The 23911-nt window shown below is 32.6% G+C and overlaps 1 protein-coding gene across 1 annotated transcript in view; it reads right to left on the bottom strand.

Annotated features, from left to right (window-relative positions):
* Positions 1-23911, bottom strand: part of LOC135214923 (receptor-type guanylate cyclase Gyc76C-like) — a 380810-nt gene that overhangs the window by 107829 nt on the left and 249070 nt on the right. The window contains 5 exon segments of the mRNA XM_064249403.1: positions 1345-1374; positions 17001-17185; positions 17409-17570; positions 18700-18898; positions 20202-20267. Of these exon segments, the coding sequence (XP_064105473.1) occupies positions 1345-1374; positions 17001-17185; positions 17409-17570; positions 18700-18898; positions 20202-20267 (642 nt within the window).

Genomic DNA, 23911 nt, shown 5'->3' with positions numbered 1-23911 from the left:
CAACTAATGACTGGCTAAAAAAAATCCAGAAAAATCAAGTATTCACTACAAGTGAACTATATGTGATAGACCTATGACTAATATTTACTGGGTCTTCCCACAATTTAATTAAGTTCAACTTGCAGTTTATACTGTAAAGCACAAACTATTGTACATGACTTTATGGTGGTAGAATAGTCTTTCCTGCCACAACTTTCTTCTCTCTCTACAATAAATTATTATTACAAAATCAACCATAACAGCAAAACAGAACAAAGCAATAACGTTTTCCCATCTTTTCTGCTGCTTGAATACAGGATGAAACAGAAGAAAAATAATATGATACTCCAACCTGGTACTTACAACAAGAAGTGATTTGACTACTAAAAAAAAGAAAAAATGTACCTTGGTCCTCAAAGGCTAGCAAAGGCTGATAAAACTAATAAATAAACAAGAAATACTTCAATAAACTATAACTAGTGAAGTGTTCGGACACAAAATATTGTGATATAAGTAAGATATATCAATTAGTTACCAAATATAATTATCAGTAGGAATTCTAATGGACAGAAAGTATGAAATGGCTTTGTCTATCACACACACACATTAGACTGAACTCATATTTCATCAAATGCATGTAGTAGATAAAAATGAACAAGCAAAATGGCTGCTATACAGTAAAAGATAAAATTCTGCAATTATATTCTAGGACCAAAAGTAAAATCTGAATTTAGAATAATGAATAATACAACTCCATAAAGTCCATCCTCAGAACAATTACATAAAAAAAGTTTAGGCTTTCCCATTTTTACTTGCAAGAAAAATTTACTCATTGAGAGAAACTTAGTTACACTAATCAAGTTATGTCACACTACATAATGAGAGAGAGAGAGAGAGAGAGAGAGAGATGAGAGAGAGAGAGAGAGAGAGAGGGAATGAGGAGAGAGAGAGAGAGAGAATGAGATAAGAGAGAAGAGAGTTTGTGGCAGGAAAGTACCCTGAAATAAATTTATTAGAAATTCTCTTTTATTTTAAAAACTACACCCTGAAGGCTGTCTACAAGAACACAATTAAGAATAACTGCCGTGCTTAGTGCAAACCCATATTTAAAAAAACAATACTGTGAACCTTTAGAAAGGCAGGAGATATCAAAGAAAAATATATGATTTAATCCAGTTATATTCAATCAATACCATACCATACTGTATTTATCATGAAATGGTGTACACAATAAGAAAAGGAGAGTACGTACTAGCCATATCTCCTGCCTGAACTAAAGAGGTTAGCATTTCACAGAAATCCCCAAGCATTGTAAAACTACCCTGAAAACCCATATATTACCCACAGGCTGGCGCCTTGACCTACCGGGTCGTCGTAGATGGGTCGTTTCTGATTCTGAGGGGGAGATATCACCAATGTCATCAATATAATCATTTATCAATGAAGCATATATGGCAAATGTCACAAGCGAAAATCAAATTTCATCAGTACATGATAATTAATGTGTATCACATCAATCAATTATTGATAGGTTTCAAACGTAGTATGTATTGTAAGTGGTATATAAAATTTTATTACAAAATAAAACAGTACGTAATGTACTACTGTATACATGAGCAAAAGAAAATCTAAAGCTGTGAGCTTGAAAATGCAATTTTTTCAGCAATATTTATTTTGGTACATTCAGACCGTACTATACACACCAGGATTGATTAGCAGACCAGAGAAACCTATTTTGAAATATCTACTGCCCAAACCATAAGTTTAGTCACTAATATATTGTCATTATATCTAACATTATTAGTATTAAATAATACTACGTAATGTTTTGTAATATTTTACAAAATTTCCTTTATCATCTTATCAATTATCAGTATCATTACCATTTTGAAAGTCAATAATGAATTATTAGCTTATCTGATTAACAATGTAGTTTTAATTTTTTGTCACTGGACCAAAGTGATTTTTAATTGAAAGGTACCAGTGATTTGCTGGCTATTATGAAAACAACCAATGAAAATCATTTACTGATAGCTTATTCATCATTACAAAAATGGTATTATCAAATAATGCAACCAGACTACTGACTAAGTTTGATGACTTTTATAAGTTAATACTACAAGGGTTTTGTCAGCATCCTCATCCCTCTCAACAAGTATCAAGAAGGAATCAAGCCAAATTCATAAAGCATGTGTCTCATACATACATCGTAAATAATGAACATTAAATCAGCTTAAAACGAAAAAAAAAAAATAGAAAAGCTTTTGAAAAGTTCTAATACAACTGATGACATCAACATTACGCATTTCAAAATTTGCCTTCAGATGAGAGCTAATTTGTAAGATAACACCAAACTACATTAGTGCATATTATCTGCTAAATGTTAAAGGGCATACTAAAAGTTTTCAAAATGTACCATAAATCTGAGTACTGTAGTAAAAACTGTAAGTCTAATATTAGCAAAAATAAAAATACAGCACAAAAATGATTTCTTGGATTTCATAACAATGGGCTATAAACTGAATACTCATGGTGACAGTCTTCTTAATTATTCACACTGTTCGTTGTATGCTGAAAATCTTGCCTATATGAATTATCAAATATATTTCCAAATAGGATTATGAAAAATGGCTACTCGGTCTGCACGGTCAATCTGATGTTTCCAGTAAGACACGCCTTACCAATGGTCATTACAAAATGTACCAAACAAAGGATAATCATTAAGACCTGGTGCTCTTTCCAATAAGCCTCAAACTATGCACTGAAATATACACTATCATGAAACAATTGTACTACATACAGGTATAATTCTGAATGAAGATAACTTATTAACGTTGCACAAACCGGATTACAAAATGGACAATATGAAAATATGATTCTAAAAAGTATGTAAAATCTTCCACTATGTAACAGAATTAGTGATATTTACCAGTACTATTGCATATTCATAAGAAATACCATGTAGTACTGAATTTAGCATATGGTGGAGAACACTTATAAGTATATATATATCGAACAACAAATGTCCTTTAATATCTAATTTGCTCTACCTCGGAATTAATATATTATCATATATGCTTAACCGAGGGGGAATTTATTAAGCGATAATAGAATTGGCGATCGACAGGCGCGAACCAGCGACCTCCCAATTCCAGAACTGGCAGTGAAGCCTTAAACCACCCCGACACCGCAGTGTCGGGGTGGTTTAAGGCTTCACTGCCAGTCCTGGAATTGGGAGGTCGCTGGTTCGCGCCTGTCGATCGCCAATTCTTATAACGCTTATAAATTCCCCCTCGGTTAAGCATATATGAAAATATATTAATTCCGAGGTAGAGCGAATTAGATATTAAAGGACATTTGTAGTTCGATATATGTATATGAATCACGGTAATGTGATAGACTTATACTTATAAGTATATGTAGTCACTAACTGTAATTTTTGTGGAATAGACTAACATGGCAAAATATTTAATAAAATTACCAAAAATTCTAGGAATTTGGAAAAAAAGACCATTTAAAGTTCAAAGGGGGGAGCAACTGGCATACCAAATCAATATTAACTACATATAAAATTTCCTTCCTTTGCTTTCTCAAGACAAAAAGGATTATGCATTACTGAAATACTTGTTTACCTACATTTGGTTTGTGCAACTTTATTCCTCAAGTGTTCCAGCATGTACAATGACTGGCAATAAAGAAAAAGTACCAGGACTTTTAAATCATATACGTAAATATAAAAGCTAAAGTATAAAATAATAATGTTTTGCAGCAAATATTATTGAACTGGGAAGCAATTCAAAGCCAAATAATTTATCAATCCACTGCAGTAGTATCCTTACATAAGATTGGAAAATCCTTTTAAGAGGGAGATTACATGTGACTTATGAGTAGCAGTAATAACAAGAGTTATCTACAAAAAAGCAAAGAAAACACACACATAAAACTCAGTAACAGTAATAGGGTTGACAGCTACGTACTACTACCTATCAAAAATATAAGAATGGCCTGTAACTTAACAGGAATGTCGCCTGTAAGTAAAGAACATGGGAACTTACAGTTGTTATCTCTTCCCATCTTTGAGACAGTGACTTATATTTTTTTATAAATAGACAGTGGCACCCACTTATTTGTGGTTCAGTAATCATGGCTTCAGTCGTTATCTCTTCCTATCTGCAAGACAGTGATATGCTGAACACCACAAAACGGCCAAGCTTAAAAATTTCTTTCTTTATATTTATAATATAGACAGTGTGGCCCCCATTTATTTGCATTTCAGTAATCGTGGCTTCAGTTATTTACGGATTTTTCCACAATATTTTTTTATGATAAAAAAAGGATTTACTAATTTTAATATAAGTATGAAGATTAAGATTAATATGATTAAATAATAATAATAATAATAATAATAATAATAATAATAATAATAATGTGGGGATTATGCCCGTTACCCATAATCATAGGAGCTACTAGGCACGATCCCAAGATCCCATGGAACAAAAGGAATCTAGACAAAAAACCTAGAGGCTGAAGTAGCTTTCCGGGCCTCATGCAGAAGAGTGTGATCCATAGAAACGGCACACATAGTAAGAAGAGTGATGGCTCCTAAGGAGGCAGGATGCAACCTGGAACCCCACACTATAAATAACTACCCAGTCGAATTGGAGGACTGTGATAGAGCACAAAAAAAAAAAAAAAAAAAAAAAAAAAAATAATAATTACTGTACCTGTAATTATACAGGTAATAATAAGTACTAATTCAGGCAGTCCCTGGCTTATGACGGATTTGGCTTACGCAGTGTCCCGAGATTACAACGCTTTTAAATTATATTAATCAGAAATTACTTCCAGGTTTAACAGCGCATGTTCCAGGGTTACGACCCTACGACACCAATCTAACGGAAGAAATATGACTCCAAAAATGTAAAATAACCAATATTTGAAGGGTTTTTGATAAAAAATGCAGTTGACATAGTTTTTAATACACCCAAAGTATTAAAAGTAAGGTTTTCTTAGGATTTTTGACGATTTTTCAGCTTAAGACGATTTTCGGCTTACAACGCGTTTCAAGAATGAAACCCCATCTCATAAGCCAGGGACTGCCTGTACTTATTTTCAAACATTAATAATAAGATTAATAAGATTAAATAATAATGATTAAATAACTGGAAAGAAACTGGTTTTTAAGCTTTGTTTGGTAATAAATCAGTTTTCTCCCATTGTATGTATATGTATATACAGTCGACCCTTGCTTATATGTGGTTACGATGTACGGATTTCTCTATGAAACTTACAAAAACAGTATTCGCAGAAAATTTGACAATTCGCAGTATTTTTCCCTGAGAAATATTTACTGATTATTGTATTTTCATATCATTTTCATAACTAAATGCATTTTTTTTATAAAACTATTAAATTACTTAAGTAGAAGCATTATTAGTTTTTTGTTTGTTTGTTTGTATAGTGTTTTTACGCTGCATGAAACCAGTGGTTATTCAGCAACAGGACCAACGGTTTTACGTGACTTCCGAACCATGTTGAGAGTGAACTTCTATCACCAGAAATATACATCTCTCACACCTCGATGGAATGTCCGAGAATCGAACTTGCGGCCACTGAGGTGGTACGTCAACACCATACCGACCACGCCACTGAGGCGCTTAGTTTTTTTGTGTTTGAACTATCAAAATAGACAGCTCTAAGCATTTTTAGATGGGTTTTAAGTATTTGTGGATCTTAGCTATTTGTGGGGGTTAGTGGTACACATCTCCCTCAAATACCAGAGGTCGACTCTATGCCACTCAAAAATGATACGTATTGGAACAATATTAAAATACCAAAATATTCCAGTAATATTGAAATATTAAAATGATATTGAAATGCTTTAAGATGATAGTTTATGGGAATGTTTTAATGTATAATATATATATATAATATATATATATATATATATTATATAATATATATATATATATATATATATATGTATGGATGTATATATATATACGTATATATATATATATATATATATATATATATATATATATATATATATATTATATATATATATATATATATATATATATATATATATATATATATAGATATACACAGTGGTCCCCCATATTCGCGGGGGATGCGTACCAGACCTCCCCATGAATAGTTAGAGCCCGCGAATAGTTGGAACCCCTATAAAAATGCTAAAAACAGGCTATTTTGTTAGTTAAAACTCAAGAAAAACCCACTATTAATTTTTATACTTGGTTTTTTAAATAGTTTTATTACAAAAAGTGCATTTTATGATGAAATTTATGAAAAAAACAGGAATTTGTGGATATTTCTCATAAAAAAATACCGCAAATATACAAATTTTCCGCGAATAATGAGGGGAAATGTTCCCGAGAGAAATCCGCAAATGTGTGAGTCCGCGAATCCGGAGAACGCGAATACGGGGGTTCCACTGTATATTTATATATACCATCGCCTGTTTGTGGTTCAGAATTCATGGATTTTTCTTCGGAACTTATCACCACATTATTCGTGAAAAATCTGATAATTCGCGGATTTTTTCATTGACAAATATTCATTTATTACTGTATTTTCTGTTATTTTCATGGCTATATACATTTTAATGATAAACTATCAGTAAAATGTATTTATTTTTCAATGCATATTAAATATTAAGGCACTGAATACAGTACTTAACTTTCCAGTGTACTGTAACATAAAAAAAAAATGGGACTACTTCAATACTGTTTGAGAGACAGTGGATGTACTTGAAAATAGGGGTCACTTGATTAGTTTTCACACTTAGTTGTAGGCCATATATTTTCAAGGGTAATGTTTTAAAATGGCTTTGCAATTATATGAGAACTACATATAATAACTACCTCATTCTTTTAGTATTACTATAAGAACATTACAAACTAAGAAAAAAGTGAAAATTGGTGGAAGCTAAATAAAAAATTATGCAACTTACTGGAATGACATCAAATGGAAATAAAGAGCAATAGCTCAAAGAAAGGAATGCATATGGGAATACTTATAGGGCTTTGGTGCCCTTTGCTGGGTGCTGTGCATAACACACACTACTTAATACTCGTATTGTTAAAACTGCTACTCAATGAAGCAATATTGTTATAAATATTGCTAAATTCATTCTACATCAAAAATGAAAAATATTTTGCTCATGTCAAAGACAACTGTGCCATGCTTGTTCAAGCATGGCATGGTGTACTACAGAATAACATAACTTCTTAAAGGATACTACATAAGTAAGATCAATATAATTAAACAAAGAAAGTAAAATGATGAAGGTTAAGTCAGGTAAAAGACCTTTTGATCTTGTTTCTACAAATTCTGCTGAGATATATTTTCTTAGCACATTGAATTTATGTGTATTTTGTGCTAAGTAATTTCTTTGACAAAAATAACCATTAATGAAAATCCTGAAGTACTGCAAGCTGTAAGATCATATTTATCTGTTAATTTTTATTACATGTAGCTGACAGGAATGACTGAAGTATAAACCAACTTTTTTTTTATAAAATGGGAGCTGATAAACATACAGTACTACTGTGTAGCAAACTTCCCACTCTATCCAAGTGAAAAAGCATGTTGCTTTTTAACAGAGCTGCCAAATACTCAAAGGAAATTTATTAAATATAATCATAATTCTTAAGTACTTTTATAATGCTCAACAGGTCACCCTACCAAACTTTCTTCCAAATTTCCCCTCGAATAAATGCTGTTTCAAAATCTAAAATGCTACGATGGAATTATGAAGGACTACCAACATCAATACTATAAGGCAGGTTATGTGTATTCCAATTAAAATTTCTCTCATAGCCTACAAATATTTTGTTGTTTCTTTGAATTTCATGTACAGTGTGTGTGTCATTTCTAAACCACTTTTTTACTAATACTAATTATGATTTCACCTTAGAAAGGATTCAATATATATGTACCAAACCAAGAGACATTACTTCTTGAAGGTATCCAGACAAGGCTGTTCCTCTGGTTCTTTACTCACATTAACTAATTCTATCTCTCCTCAACAATACAAAGATGATGGCCATGCTGATTAAGTTTTGCATTACCTTTCCTTTCTAATTGGCTCAATAGTCACATAGCAATTCTACATCAACATCAATGTTACTGATAGTGTAAATTTCACTTTTTCATAAGAATAACTTTACAAAATGAAATAGAGAAATCTCTTGCAGTATATGCTATGGAGAATGATGATACTACAACCTGACTATTTTTTTTAACTTCACTACACACAAGGAATCTAATCAACGAATTCCCCATATTCCAAAGATAAAAGGTAATTGATGCCACCTGACCATACCATTCAGTAATGGCTGAATGAAATTTAATCAAACTTAATTTTACAATATTGAACTTAAGAATGCTCAGTATGATAACAGAACATTCTCAGTGTCATAAATTACTTTGCATACAATTGGGCCATCTCATAAACGATTATGAAAATAACAGCAATGCAGTACCTCTTCAATTATTACCAAGTATGGCAAAATTCTATAACTTATAGTAGGCTTCAAATTTGTAGAAACTGGTGTTAGGAAGGAATCGGTCATACCATGAACCCCTCCTGTAATATTAGTTTAGATATGACACATGTTTAATTAGCAACACATAGTTAATGTACATACATACAACTTATCAAAATAAATACAGTGAATGTACATCAATAATTTTCAAAATATGGTGAAGAGTATTTACAAGTTACAACAAAAATTGATAAAGATTGTAAAATAGCAGTCATCAAACAGTTTTCAAATACAAATACAATGTATATTCTTAAATAAAACTAAAAAGTAAACTTACAAAATATAGCATCTATCTAAACCCACCATGAGTGACAAACAATGACAATGTCATTCATTTACTTCCTTTGTATAGATATGGTACATAACATGTGATTCAAGCTTTTGAGAAAAAAGTTGACAAAAATGTCTAATCAAGTATATATCGGATAATTGTCTACTTGAGTAGTAGATCTCTTCCACTGAAGGGGTCTACTGCTCAATTAGAAGAACATAACAATGAAGTTTTACCTCTGAAATACCTTCATGTGTGCATTTGAAAATGTGAGAATGTGCAAATATTACTTGGTAATAATTAAACATCTACTCACAGGTGAGAAAAATTCATGCATAAATCCAGCATATGTTTTCCTTTTATAAAAATTAGATGAAAAGATTAAGTAAAAAATACTTTATGAGGGAAAAAGACAAAATAAACTGAATATTCTGAAGTAAAGTATGTATAGTACGTATTTGAATGTCAAATGGTATGTTAAACAAAGATACTACAGAGTACACAGTGATACTCAAGTTAGCCATATGAGCCACACCACAGCACCAGCAGAGACAACTGGCAGCTGTAATAGAAATTAAAAAGCATAACGTCATAAATCCCAGCCAATGGGAACACAATTTTCCATGATTGATAAATAGCGTCATTTGTTTACATACTGTGTTTAGAAGGTATATTTTGGCTGCAGCTTATGTGGCCAAACTTTTTATTTTTGTGGAACAAATGCTTTTATGCAGTGTTGTTTACTTTTTTGCTCAAGAAATAATTACATTTCTCATCAAGAAAAAAATACTTAAAACTGATAACTGAATTTTCAATATTTTATCGTTTTCTATAAATCCTGATTCTTAACTGAAAATTGAAACTAATGTTTTTGTATTGAATGTTGCATTGGAATTTTGGAAATAACAAAAGTTGAAAAAATCAAATGGCTTACTATTTTGAAACTAAACTTAAATATATTTCATTTTTATTGGGCAAAGCTATTAAGTATTTCAAGAAATACATGCCAACTAAAAAATCCAAATCAGTTGTTTATATTTTGCTAGATGACACAAAATTTGCTAAGGTAATCATTGAAACTTATATTCCTTAATATTCTTATCATATACCAGTAAAAATTAATGCTGTTCGCATTATTATCCCTATAATTAAAATTTTATCTATTAATCCTTGTAAAACAGATCTATATTGAATGGTTAACAATGAAAATTTATTTTTAAAAAATGTATTTCCCGGGAAATTCAGTGATTATTTTCAAATTGTTCCGAGATCCCAGGATCCAAAATTGGGCTCAAACTGGAAACCCTAATAGACACGAGAGGGAAGCAACCCCCCACAAAACCCTTCAACCATCTGGAAGTGGGTAAGGAGTCCAGCTCACGATAAGGACAGCGCTGCCAACCGTATGAGTATATCATAAAATAGGGGAGAGGGTTAGGCTGGGGTGGTGGGGTGGGGTAGGAAGGATGCGAGTGTGCCGAGTGATATTCTTAAAATGCCTTGACTATAGTTGAAGTGTGTGTCACCATCAATGCCTATGTATTAACTGACAAAAAATCAAATCCAGTGTTGGCAACCACCTCATTTAGGGTTAATAAAGTTTTCTGCAACATCTAAGGAGAGAAAAAAAAGTACTCAAATATATATTTGTCCCAGAAGAATGGGCTTGGTAAATGTTGTCCTTTCCAACAGACCTTGTAAAGCCTTGCAAACCTTTATAAAAGAAATATTGAAGAAATTGCTTGCATGAGGAGTACTGATGTAGCATGCAAATCATAAAAACAGCAAAATAACATTAATGTCCAAGAAAATATAATTTTATTTACAACCAGCAATTAATATTCTTCTTGAAGATTTCTAAGAATAGCTGTTCCTTTGATTCTTAACTGTCAGTAACCAATCCTATTTCATTATTGCCCAGTCATTAATAAAATATAACACGACTATGCTGCCTTTATCCAAGAGTAACAAACGAAAAGATGATAAAATGAATAACACATCAAACATAAGGCTACATTAGAGACAACAAAGAAAGGAACTGAAGTTGTGTGTGTTTAGGCGGGGGGAGACTGCTGGTGCTGGATTTCTAGGTTGAAAACAAATCTGTATACATAATTCATGCTTTACAAAAATGCTTAGTGTATTGGTGCAAGTACACAAAATAATCCAACCCCTATAATAGTAAAAAAATGTAAACAGCTATAGTATCATTTATTGCATTCACAAAGGAAGTAAATTTCACTACTGAAATTTGTTGTTAAGATTTAAACTTACTTGTGAAGCTATATAGTATACGTACCTCACTATCAAAGAGACCTTATCATTTGTATGGTGTTAAACTTTAATTATCATAACAAACTCCAAGTTGTTGGAAAGCATCTTCCTGATATTGAAATGAAGTGACAATAATCCATCATCTCCAAAAGTTTACTACAAAACTTGTAGGGGCAAGTAGCATTCAGATGCTGTATTGTATGTCACTCATGATTTCTGTTTAATTTACATTTATCATAGAGCAGTTTACATACCTTTTCATCCACAGCTGCATCCTGGTCATGCTTGCAAAAATCAAACATTTTAAACCAATTTACAATAAGATTTAATATTACACTATTTTCTTCTCACAAATAGTCTAAAATGTTTTTCAATAGTTTGGAAAAATTCTAAATGTAACAATCAAACCAAAAACAAAATCTAAGCTGCAAAAATTCACAAACATGCAAAATGATTATGGTAGTAACATACATTTATTTATATGACACCAATTACAAAAGTAAATTGTCGATTCATGTTAGCATGATTAATTTCATATCCAACTTCCTACAAAAATTGCATAAGATATACAATATCATATACATAAACTACTATATAATAACACACTCAAGGTATTTATTTGGGGCAATGTGTGTATGACTTCAAAATACATGTATGGTAAAACAATCAAGATATATATGTAAATGTATCTCAAAGAAAAATGATCCCATTAACAAATGAATTTAGCTGCATGTCTTGCTGTTGCCATCTGAATATTACTTACTAATATATAAAGAAGAAAACAGGAAAAGTGTTCTAAATATCTTCTGTTACTGGTCTACCTATGGTCCCATGTAACACACCACACTCATACTCGTACAGGATACTGTACCACACTAAAATAAACCATGAGAAACAATGTAAACCATTAATGTCCTATATTAAGAGCTTTGCAATTCATTCTTCCCAGGAATACAAAGCTTTCATTTTGATAACACTCTGGAATAGTCAAGTGCTAACTAAAGAGTGATCAAAAGAAGTCCTGAGTTTTTTCCCGTACCTAAATTAATTTCTCTCACGACAGAGACATAGTGGCAGTGAGCCCAAATATGCAAGCTGAATAGCTCTGGCAGTAAAAAGAGGTTTGCATTTCATCGCCATCACTATCACATGTGCACTAATGCATAATCCTTACCTAAAGTCTACAATGTGTTCATACTATACACATCTCTTATTCCACTGATGTTATACAAGTATTACTACTTAAGTGGTAGGCGATAGTACATGGGTCTTATGCAACCTTGTCTGACTGGACGAACTTGGTAATAAAACACCAATATGTACTGTAGTTAAAGAATGTAAGGTATCACAAGGTCTCTTGGTATACTGGATACTACTTACCTATATGTAAAAAATATGCAAAATGCTGCAACAAGCACTACTCAAGAAATTGAGTAGTGCAGTGGATGTTTACCTAGTGAGCAACACATAAATGGTGGAGAGGAAAGAAAATGAAGTAAAATGGAGAATGTTGATATAGCTTAGAGATGTCTTCTCATTAATTCACAAGTGACTGCCTTATTTGAAAAGTACAATGAGGTTTTTAGTACTACATAGAACACAGTAAGTCTTTACACTATTAAGCTTATGTTACTAATAAATATATATGTATTTAACAAGCCAACTAGACAAAGAGGAAATGCCATCCCTTTCTGCATTCTGTTCACAAAACATTACAAGATGCAATCCACTGTGTGGCTGTACAGCACAGATCATGAAGAAGGCCATTGTTCCAATTTTTTTTAAATGTTTCTATATATTGCTAACTATGGTTTCCCATTTCACTGGTGGTAAGACTGAACCAGCAGCAATTTCAATGCCTGAAGATCATAAAAAACTACTGTTCAATGCAAATTCCTCACTGTAAGTCACCTGTGATCCCTACACAATCCATGGATGAACCCCCTCTGAATAAGCCACAGTGAAGAAATTTTTTAAATAGGTTCTACACCTCTTCCAAAACAAAGCAATCCTCTTGGTAGGATCAAAACAAGATAGTCACACTTCTTCCTGGCCACATTTCCCATTATGTGCACATCTGAAGCCTAAAAATTACTATGGGTTACTATTGCTATGAACATGATAGTTATTAATGGCAGCATTGCCAGTACCAAATAAATGACAATTCCAGAAGGTTAAATGGTTTCCAGTCTTCATCTAGGATGGAAACAATGTTCCAGTAAGTGCAGTGAAGAATTATGTATGAATATTTTTTTGGGTTCTTCTTGGATGCAGGTTGCATTTTAGCATGTGCCTTGGGAAACCCAGTACATAAGCTGATATTCTGACCTTACCATAGTTGCAGTTTGAATCATCATGGGTACATCTTCACACAACGAGAAGGTGAGCATAATCATTACCTTAAATATTCACAGCTGTAGTATCAGCAAGCTTTTTTTCAGTGTTAAAACACCACATTTGGTGATGCAGCTGACATGATTCAGGACAACAGAGTGGTTCTATGGAAAATATCTGATGTTTCCTTTTACTTTAGAATCACTTGTTCATAATTTTTTTAAATTGCTGAGATGGTGGTAAGGAGAATACTATTGTAGTCTAACGGAAAGGTAAATCAACTGGAAACTGTTTTAATTTTCAAATCTGTGAAGTGTGGCAGATGGCTCTACCTTTTATGGCTTGGTTAATAGCTTTCTTTAATGAGCTAAAACTGGAAGGATATTAGAATTAGTAGTCCCAAAGTGGGGCTTTATTTTATTCTTTCAAATATTTCCTGTATTGCATCTTGATTTTTAAATCATTGTCACAATTTCCTTATAACAATCTGTAATATTCACTTATTTCATGTTAAGCTTCAGCAAAATTTGGAAATTCAACATAAAGTGAAACTTGCTTGTTTTTATGGAATACGCACATACTTCAATGGTTCAACCTTGTTGATCATTAAGATGACCAGATATTTAAACAAATGACTACGAATTAAATGGAATTAAAAGGCTAAGACATCACACCACAATGAAGATTAATAATAAAATAAAAAAATGGGACTGGAACTATGGAAGATGCATTAATGTATGAGGAGTATATGTTACTACAATTAATAACACTGTAGAACACAAGGGAATAGGATAGTTCACTTAAAAAATCATTCATAAAACACACAACAAATACATACCAACACATAAGATATCATCCACAATATTATAACTAAGAGTCATAAATACAATTCAGTAATTCAAGGAGTAACAAGGGTTACTAGTAAATAGAATGGATGTACAATATAAGAAATTAAGAACTACAGGATATAAAGGGCGCAACAGTGCAAACAAGTCCAATTTGGATAGATAAGAGAATGATAGGATAATATAAATAACATATCTATCTAACACTAATTATGTAGTATTATGGTAAACTGGTTGACATAATACCCAATAATTCATCCACAGGACTATCCCATAACCTTGTAAATATTTTCAGTCTTATCTAGTAATTCCACTGTCAATTTTTCCACTGAGTGACTCCACTGCTCTATTCAATAAGTATACAGATGCAGTGCAAATAGAACAATCATGAACTTCATACCATACACAAGCTTCACTGAATACACTTTCATCCTGGTAGTAGAAGGTAAAATACAGCAAATGACCCTTATCCTAATCCCTTTACAAGTAAACTGTGAAATACTTGTAGTACAGGTAAGATAGCTGCAAGGAATGCCATTTCAGCAAAAGAGACCCCAGACATAAATTCTAATTCACCATTAAAGTTTCAAGTTGAGATTGAGCCCAAGACCTTTGGGTGACATGCACACTGCTCTTAACATCATTTGTGTAGTATATTGTAGGTTTATATGTGTATACAGGTAAAAACTACCTTAGTCATTACATACATATACAGACTTCATGTATGCATGTACAAAGACAAGAAATTCACTCGCACACACAATGAAATAGCAAAGAAAAAGTGTGGTGTCCTAAGAGAGCTAATGTATTGTAACCAATATATAGCACTGCATGTAATTTGTGAAATTCCTGTAGAGAAATGTGTAAGCTTGGATACCTTGTTAGTTGAACTGTTACTTCCTCTTATATATACGTACATACTTTAAATCTTATATACAATATACTATGCCATACAAGAACACCTAATAAAGCAGTTAGTTTCAAATATAATAATCTATGAAACTGGCTAACTCATGCCAAACATTTTAAATACATGCTTATTAAATTTCCCCTGGCCTCATGCAGTATCATAGTGTGCAGTGCAGCATTGTGTAAGAATTCCAGTGATCATAATTGTCAAATTTCAACATTAGTGGTGCGTAAAATATCTAACTATCTGCACCTAATATGTACATCCTCTTCATTCACAAGCACTAACAATGCAATAAGACTAAACTAAATTCTTAAAGAAAAACGAAGACTATTAGTCTACAATAAAGAAAAATACTGAATGCTAGTAACAACTGCCTGCCTCATTTACTGTACTGAAACTTGAAGCAACACTGTTTATAAGTCTTTAGAATGTCATCCTAAACCAACCACTCATACTATGCAACTAAGAGGCAACAAGCATGTAACATATTGCTATACACTTGGTTTCCAAGAATGACTTTCTAAATTGAAAACAGCAGATTTTTTAACACATTTTTAATGGGACTGAGAAGCTTATGAAGTAACTTTCAAAATAATCTTAAATACAGCCAATTAAAAAAATATACAGTATCAAAATTTGAAACTAATACATATAGATAAATACCAAGCATAGTTAATCTCTATACAAAAAAAAGTGTATATAACTTTAACAAAATACTCTTAATATTTAAAGACATTCAGTGACATTTGCATTTGCTTATCATTTTCTCAAGGAATAACTTTCCTATCAGTCAATTTATGATAACATGGCAGACAAATCATGCAAATTTTATGTCAAGAAAAGTTAAAACCAATAAAGCTTACTAAATCCGCTGTTTGGCTATTCACTCAAAAGTATTGTAAATTTCAAAACAAGTTATTTCAAAACTAGTTAAACGTCTCTCTTAAATCCAATGGAATGAATAGATATTCTTTAAAATATCAAAATCACATTTTCAGAAAATCTAACAAAGTAATTCATAACATCACTACAAAGACAATAGTATTAGTCCTGAGTAAATGGCCAATAATTCACAATAAAATTACAATAATTCACATTTCCATGATACATATAGCATTAAAACTACAAGTTCATGGTTATATCAATATGAAAGCATATACATGATATAATTGTAATTTTAAGGTTAGTGTAAATGGGTTTGTCATAAAAGCTACAATTTCCTTAAATAAAGATTGACAAGGGTATCAGCACATGAGAAGAATCCTAAAATTCAAGCTGGTGGTCCATTCATCCGCAGGAAAGAAGAGTATTTCTGTTCGGCACTTGATGTCACAAATTTTCACCCACAAAAAAAAATCATTGTCAACAAAGAATTTCAGACTTCATGCTTCTATGGCTTTTATGATATGTACTTGGTTGAAATTGAAATAATTTACTTTAAAACTGCTTAAACAATTTTCAATAAATACATAATCTTCTGAAAAACTGTGGTTTGGGTAGGGAAAAAATTGTAACATTTTCATTTAGGATGAAGTCTGGTTTTCTGTGCATTCAATACTGAGAAATGCATAATACATACATAACTTAGCATTAAAAATGCCTTAAAATCTAAAATATAAATTTTGCCTGACATACAGAGTAGGCCACAAGAACTTGTTAAAAGACATGTACGTATAACTTCATAATGTGCATGCATGCATCAGCAACAAAATAAAGACTTACAGGAAATAAAGAGCTTTATTTCAAAGCAAGCATAGAATTTTAAAGAAATTGTTAGTCATGATACAGAAGAAACAACCAAAAAGACTTACTCTGCTGAATGAATCTCGATGACCTAAACACAGAGGTTGCTTATTATTGAAGTCCTTTACTTTCCCTTCAAAGGACTTCACTTCCGGGAAGCGGTTAGCGATCACCATGAACACCCTATCATACACCTTCAAGTCATGCTCCACACACGGCTTTCCGGAACCCATGTGACTCAAAGTCTGCTCATCTGAAGGCAATGAAAAGTCTTCATGAAAAACTCATCCACAAAGTGTAATGAAATGGTATTTAAATGGCTTTAATCAAAATTAATCTTGAGACTAATGTAAAACTATTATTTTGAAAATAATAAAACAGTGCATCAAACACAATACTACATCTATATTGCTGTATGAAAGTCAGTCTTAGGACTGGGTTAAGTTTAAACTAGGATAATAAATGCTATACCATACCCCATATATAAGTGGGCCAGTCATCAGATCTGTATTCTTCTCTATCGACGAAGAGTAAAAGATATTCATTTTGTTCTGAGGGGTTGGAATTAAATATTCCTGTCATAGCCATTACTGTCAAAATCTCCTGTACTTGTCCTCGATGACCAATATAAACATATACTGAAATAGACAATTAATTAGAAACATCCATTTTAAAAATAATTCATACAAAATATTATATACTATCTGTTAGCCTGGTCTGGACCTAGAGAGGGCAAACATGAATTCAGTTATGAATAAAGTAAACCATTACACGAATATAATTATGAATAAAGTAAACCATAAAAGTATTGGCCAGCCTTGGCTCATAATATATGATTTCTTGAGAGCCAACAAGAGCATGTAATATATCAAAATGATTGAATTAAAATTATTTTCATCTTGCTATACACATAAATACCATGAAAAATATTCATCATAAAATGGATGGAAAAACACAAAATCTAAAACAAAAACTATCAATATATTTAATATACTGTACTGTACACAAATTGCAAGCTTGTACCATCTTATCATCATCAACCTGGTAATAAGAAAACTCTATGGTATTGGTACAATTAATTTCATCCTTTTTGGGATATACTAGTATACTAACTACATACTACACGTAAATTGACTAAATATTAGATCAGTACATTAAAACATTGACTTTCAGACTTGAACCTACCACTACCGGATAGTTTGGTACTTTAAAAGAAATTTTGTATGCTGATTTTTTTCTCACAATCTGTTTTCACTACAGATTTTGGAGAGGAGCAAAAACTAATTTTCTAAAACCATTTTCTAAATCATTGATTAATTTTTGCACACTAACTAGCAACTCTTCCTAAATCAGCAGAGATTTGCCAATAATTCGTAGGACAAAAAAATTCTATATGGATAAAAGGCTGACATTCTGACATAGATATGGATGTTTAATTTTAAAATGTGGTTCCTTATCCCTAGCATTTTGAGTTGAATGATAAGGTAAAATTATTATCAATATTAATTATTACTGAATAGTATTGATGTGGAACAATCCCACAGGGGCCGCTGACTTGAAATTAAAGCTCCTAAAGAATATGGTGTTCATTTGAAAGAAGGGATCAGCTTTGATAAATAAAAAATAATTCAACAAATGAATAAATCTAACAGATAAAAGTTTAAGTAAATAATGATGATAGCATGAAATGCTAACAAATCCTAAGGAGAACAATCTATGATCAACATTGACATTCATGAAAGCATCAATCATATATAATCAACTTACTTCTAGTACTACTTTTAGTCTCTCTAAAGATGACTGGCAGCTTTTCTTTATTGTATGGAATCTCATGGTTAATTGTCATGTTTCTAAGTTCAGCTTCCATTTTCAACGTCTCCATCATGGTGACATGATCTTCACTATACAAAATGGAGAATTTTTTCCAGTTGTTATGCAACAGGGTAGCAACAGTCGTCTTGATAATCTGAAAGGAAAAATGTTACTGAATAGTAAAGAAGACAGAAAACATTCCAAATGTTCGTATGGAATATAGCAAAGTAGGATCTTCCAGAGATGATACAATCCCTAATAGTTATTGTTAAGAAAGGGAATCATCATTCATATAATTTTGGTTAAAAAAGGAAATGTGTCAGTTACTGACATCATGGAAGGTAAACAACATTCCAACAAGCGTAGAATTAAATATCTGAAGCTCTCTACATTAATAGAATCATCTTGGCATTTGCCTTTAAAAGTCTTCCATACAGTACTCGACTTCCTGACAGAAAAATAAGAAGAGTTAGTATGATGGATAACACTTAGCAATGTCTCTATTAAAAATAACATTCTTATGGTTACTCATAGTGAATTTCATTGAAGTTCAATAAGTATTCTTAAGACTTAAAATCATTGTGAACATTCAGTTACCTGAAATAAATTAACAGAAAAAGGAATACCTTTATGAAAACCAAATCCATTTATTTTTTAAGTACAAGATGCTTTTAAATATGGATAATACAACTAAACCTCACAAGCTGATCCTTGAATCTGTGACTTATAATCTAGAGCTAAAAAGTGGATTTCCCAATCAAAATCCCAAACTGGGTTGTTCAATAGAGACCTTGTACGTAACTGGGTCCTACATAAACAAATGGGCGTTATGATTCGGGTAATCTAAATTTCTTTTGTGACCACTAAAAATTAAAAAATTACAGTCTTCTTTATGAATTTCAACTCTAATGTATTGGGCGTCACGAGCTATCACGGGTAAATCCAATCATGAATGATCTATTTTAGTGACTATTCCGATACACCAATAACTTCTAATACAACATATTAAAATATTCTTTCACTGAACAATTCTCTTTTAATTACTACTGGCAAACAAGCACCATGAACCATACACAAATAAATCTCAATGACAGAATTTCTAGAGAATACGTTCCATGCAATTTCACTAAATGGTTTCAGTTTTATGTATAAAAAAAAATACATATCCACAAGCAGCTAAAATAGCCAATGACCTAAAAAGATACTGTTCCTAAAATACATGACGATGCTGAAGTGGAATAACTGATTTTAATCTAAAATGAGCTTGATGGTGCGTGATGGAACCCAGAGCTGCTGTCTCCCCTGCTCTCCTGATCCCTTACCTACCCTGTCCCACCAGGGGTGGACAAACCGGTTTGCAGGAGAAAGGTGGATGCCTCCCCTACCCTTCCTGTTCCCAACGAAAAACGACATCCACTCGGATCTCACTATTATAGATTATGTATACTGATACCTACGTTGATCTCTGAAGGATTTGTTCTTGCAAACGTGGCCAGTTTTGAAGCTCGTTCATCGCTGCAACTCTGCAAAAGAAATTTATAATTCAAATCATCTTTATTCTCGCTTTTTATATTATTCTCTGTTAATGTGTAAATAACTGAATAACTTATTCAGAAGATGAAAATAACTTCCATTGACTTCCTCAATCTGTTTACTGATTAATAAAACTCATTACCAATTACTGTAATGTAATCTCCAGGAAGAATATATTTCACAATAGAGAACATGTTAAGTACATTTAATATAAACTCCAGAGATATTTCTTCACTAGACTAATTAACTGATTATGATTAGTGTAAAAATTTGAAGGAAATGACACATAAGCAAAGGGCACTATGGTCTATAAACCTATTCTGCAGTAAAACCAGAACAGAAACCTTGATGAAAAAAAAAAAATCCCCCGTGGAAAGATGAAAAGCTACACGTATTAGATTAGGGAGAAACGTTTTATAAGAACTTCCCCTTAAAAGAGAACACAGTTCCTTCAAGTCTGACTTGAGTGACAGAAATGTGGTCAGCTTTACACCACATTTTGTGATTGGCCATAAATTTTCAACATATAAGTGGTAGAATTTCCACAGAATTTTGAAGCCATGAAATTTTAACACTCACTACTATTCTGGTACAATTTCCTGATGTTATCCCCAGAAAGGTTGTTCCTGTATACGTACACAAACTCAGACGGAAGCATACGCGTATCCAGGCTTGTAAATAAAACGTGGCAATGCACTTCCGTAGAGTTTATCCAGTTCAAAACTCTTCAGGTTTTCGTGGAATAAAATTTTTTTAGTTTTCTTAAGTTCAAAAGGCGTTTTCTTAATAATTTTTTTAAAGTTCAAAGAGCGTCACTTTCAAGGCTACGATTCCCTTTAGAAACAGTTACCAGCTTCATAAAGAAGTTACTTCTCCTTTAAATAGACTTTGAAACTACTCCGATAACAATGCTACCTTTCAACAGTAAATAAGGTGAACACCTGAATGAAAGAAATTTGATGGTCACAATTACTACTAAAACCAGGGGCCCTGGGCCATCAAAACAAGGAATCATTATCGTTCATTGCCATTCAACAATTCTAAGGAATGATTTTACAAATGGAGTGTTATAAAGATCATTCAAATACCCTTCTTTCACTGAGACATCACAGATAAAAATGCCCAAAAATAATACGAGACGCAAAACTATCAATTGACAGGAAATGCCTCTGATAATCCCAGGACGATACTAAAAATAAAACGCTTTGATAAATTCTTCCTCTCTGCAATAGAAAAAAAAAAAAAAACCGGGCGCTGTAAATTTTAGTTACATTATCTATCAATTCTTAAAGTGAGTTTCGACATAAACTGCATTCCAACTGTACAACTTACTCAGCTGAATTGAAATGCGATCGTCCAGACATTTAGTTGTGCTATACAACTTGCTTTTGACTCTCTCTCTCTCTCTCTCTCTCTCTCTCTCTCTCTCTCTCTCTCTCTCTCTCTCTCTCTCTAAACAAAATCCAAATGCGAGAAATGTAGTTATCAAATGTTTTGCCAAAAATAAATAACAGGGGAGTTTCGAGAGTTCGGTCTATTCTAATGATTGACCACAACACTCCGAAGAATCCATTGTATTTAATTAAATAATATTCTGTTCATTTTATTGCCAAATACTTCTGTGGCCTTGTTCTCATAACAACAACTATGCATCGTATCATCTTCTTCCTGATATACTCCACTCTCTGAAAAGTTCGTCTGGCCTCAAAAGCTTTGCATCTTAATCTCTGATGTTTACACAAAGAACTGTACGTAATCATCTATGTATATCGACATAAATTACATTTTGAGATACATTTAAAGGAAATTAAGTTGTAGAAATCAAAGGTTTTCAGAATTTCTCGATGTAGATGAAAGGTTCTCCTAAATCACTACCTTTGACTAACATAAATTGTAAAATTTGTTCACTTTTTTCTTTTTATTTTGTTTTTTTTATTTGTTTGTTTGTTTTTTTGCTTCCAGTTTTTAACACTCCAAAACGTCCCTGTCGCTCGTGTGTCTCTTTTTGTCTTGCATCTAATAATAATAATAATAATAATAATAATAATAATAATAATAATAATAATAATAATAATAATAAGGTGATATGTGCAAATAGACCAGACGTGATGTTGATTGACAAAATCAATAAGAAAGTATCACTCATTAAGGTTGCAATACCATGGGACACCCGAGTTAAAGCGAAAGAAAGGGAAAAAATGGATAAGTATCAAGACACCAAAAAAGAAATAAGAAGGATATGGGATATGCCAGTAGAAATTGTACCCATACTCATAGGAACACTAGGCATGATCCCAAGATCCCTGAAAAGGAATCTAGAAAAACTAGAGGCTGAAGCAGCTCCAGGACTCAAGCAGAAGAGTGTGATCCTAGAAACGGCGCACATAGTAAGAAAAGTGATGGACTCCTAAGGAGGCAGGATGCAACCCGGAACCCCACACTATAAATACCACCCAGTCGAATTGGAGGCCTGTGATGATGATGATGATGATGATAATAATAATAATAATAATAATAATAATAATAATAATAATAATAATAATAATAATATAATAATAATATAATTCATATGGGCCCGGTGAAGTTATAAGTGGCATAAACGCTGCTAATAAAGAAACTATAAAATACTGGAAGAGAGAGAGAGAGAGAGAGAGAGAGAGAGAGAGAGAGAGAGAGAGAGAGAGAGGGTGGGGGCACTTGACGTTTCCCAAACAACACAAACAAGCAAGGCGGCACACATCAACGAAAACTAACCTAATCAGGAGATTCCAACAGCAAACTAAAGTCTTACTAACTGCCAACCTAAATCGTATCCTCTCCTATATGATAAGTCTGCGATACGGAACACTCCTCATATCAAACCAAACGTTCTTAAGCTAAATATCAACGCTTGTGTTTACGATGCTTACCAAAGCAATAGTACGAGATTACTCTCAAGTGCTCCGTAAACATATTTTGGCCTCTATCGTACCGCAACCCCCCCCCCCCCTCTCTCTCTCTCTCTCTCTCTCTCTCTCTCTCTCTCTCTCTCTCTCAATAGAAGGTCTTATGAAGCAGGCCAAAGGGATAAATGTGACATCTTACAGGTATAGAGGCAACTTTTCCTATTTTCGTTACTTTTCTGACCAAGTTCGTTGTGGCAACATTTCCAAGGTCATTGCTTTCAGTCCGAAGCTGCTAGTGACAACATTCCCACTTTGGTTTGTTTTATTACAATGTCGTCAGTAACACCATTTCCAATTTTGTTTGTTTTAGTACAAGGTCGTCAGTGACAAAATTCCCATTGTCTATTGTTTTTATTACAAGGTCGTCAGTGACAACATTCCCATTGTCGTTCATTACAAAGCCGTCAGTGACAACATTCCCATTGTCATTTATTTAATTACAAGGTCGTCAGTGACAACATTCCCATTGCTGTTTCATCAGTGACAACATTCCCACTGACGTTTTATTACAAAGTCGTTTGTGACAACATTCCCGTTGTCGATTGATTTTATTACATTGTCGTCAGTGACAACATTGCAACTGCCAAAATTTCTTAGTCGTGGGCAACGCTGTTGAACAACCACCGCTATCAATAATAAGCCACATGATGCGATTTAACAGGACATGCTGTCGAGTATGTTGGGATAAA

Source organism: Macrobrachium nipponense, chromosome 46 (assembly GCF_015104395.2).
Source record: "Macrobrachium nipponense isolate FS-2020 chromosome 46, ASM1510439v2, whole genome shotgun sequence".
Classification (NCBI taxonomy): Eukaryota; Metazoa; Arthropoda; class Malacostraca; order Decapoda; family Palaemonidae; genus Macrobrachium; species Macrobrachium nipponense.
The sequence above is the reverse complement of the archived record's forward strand: the minus strand, read 5'-3'. Positions and strand labels throughout refer to the sequence as shown.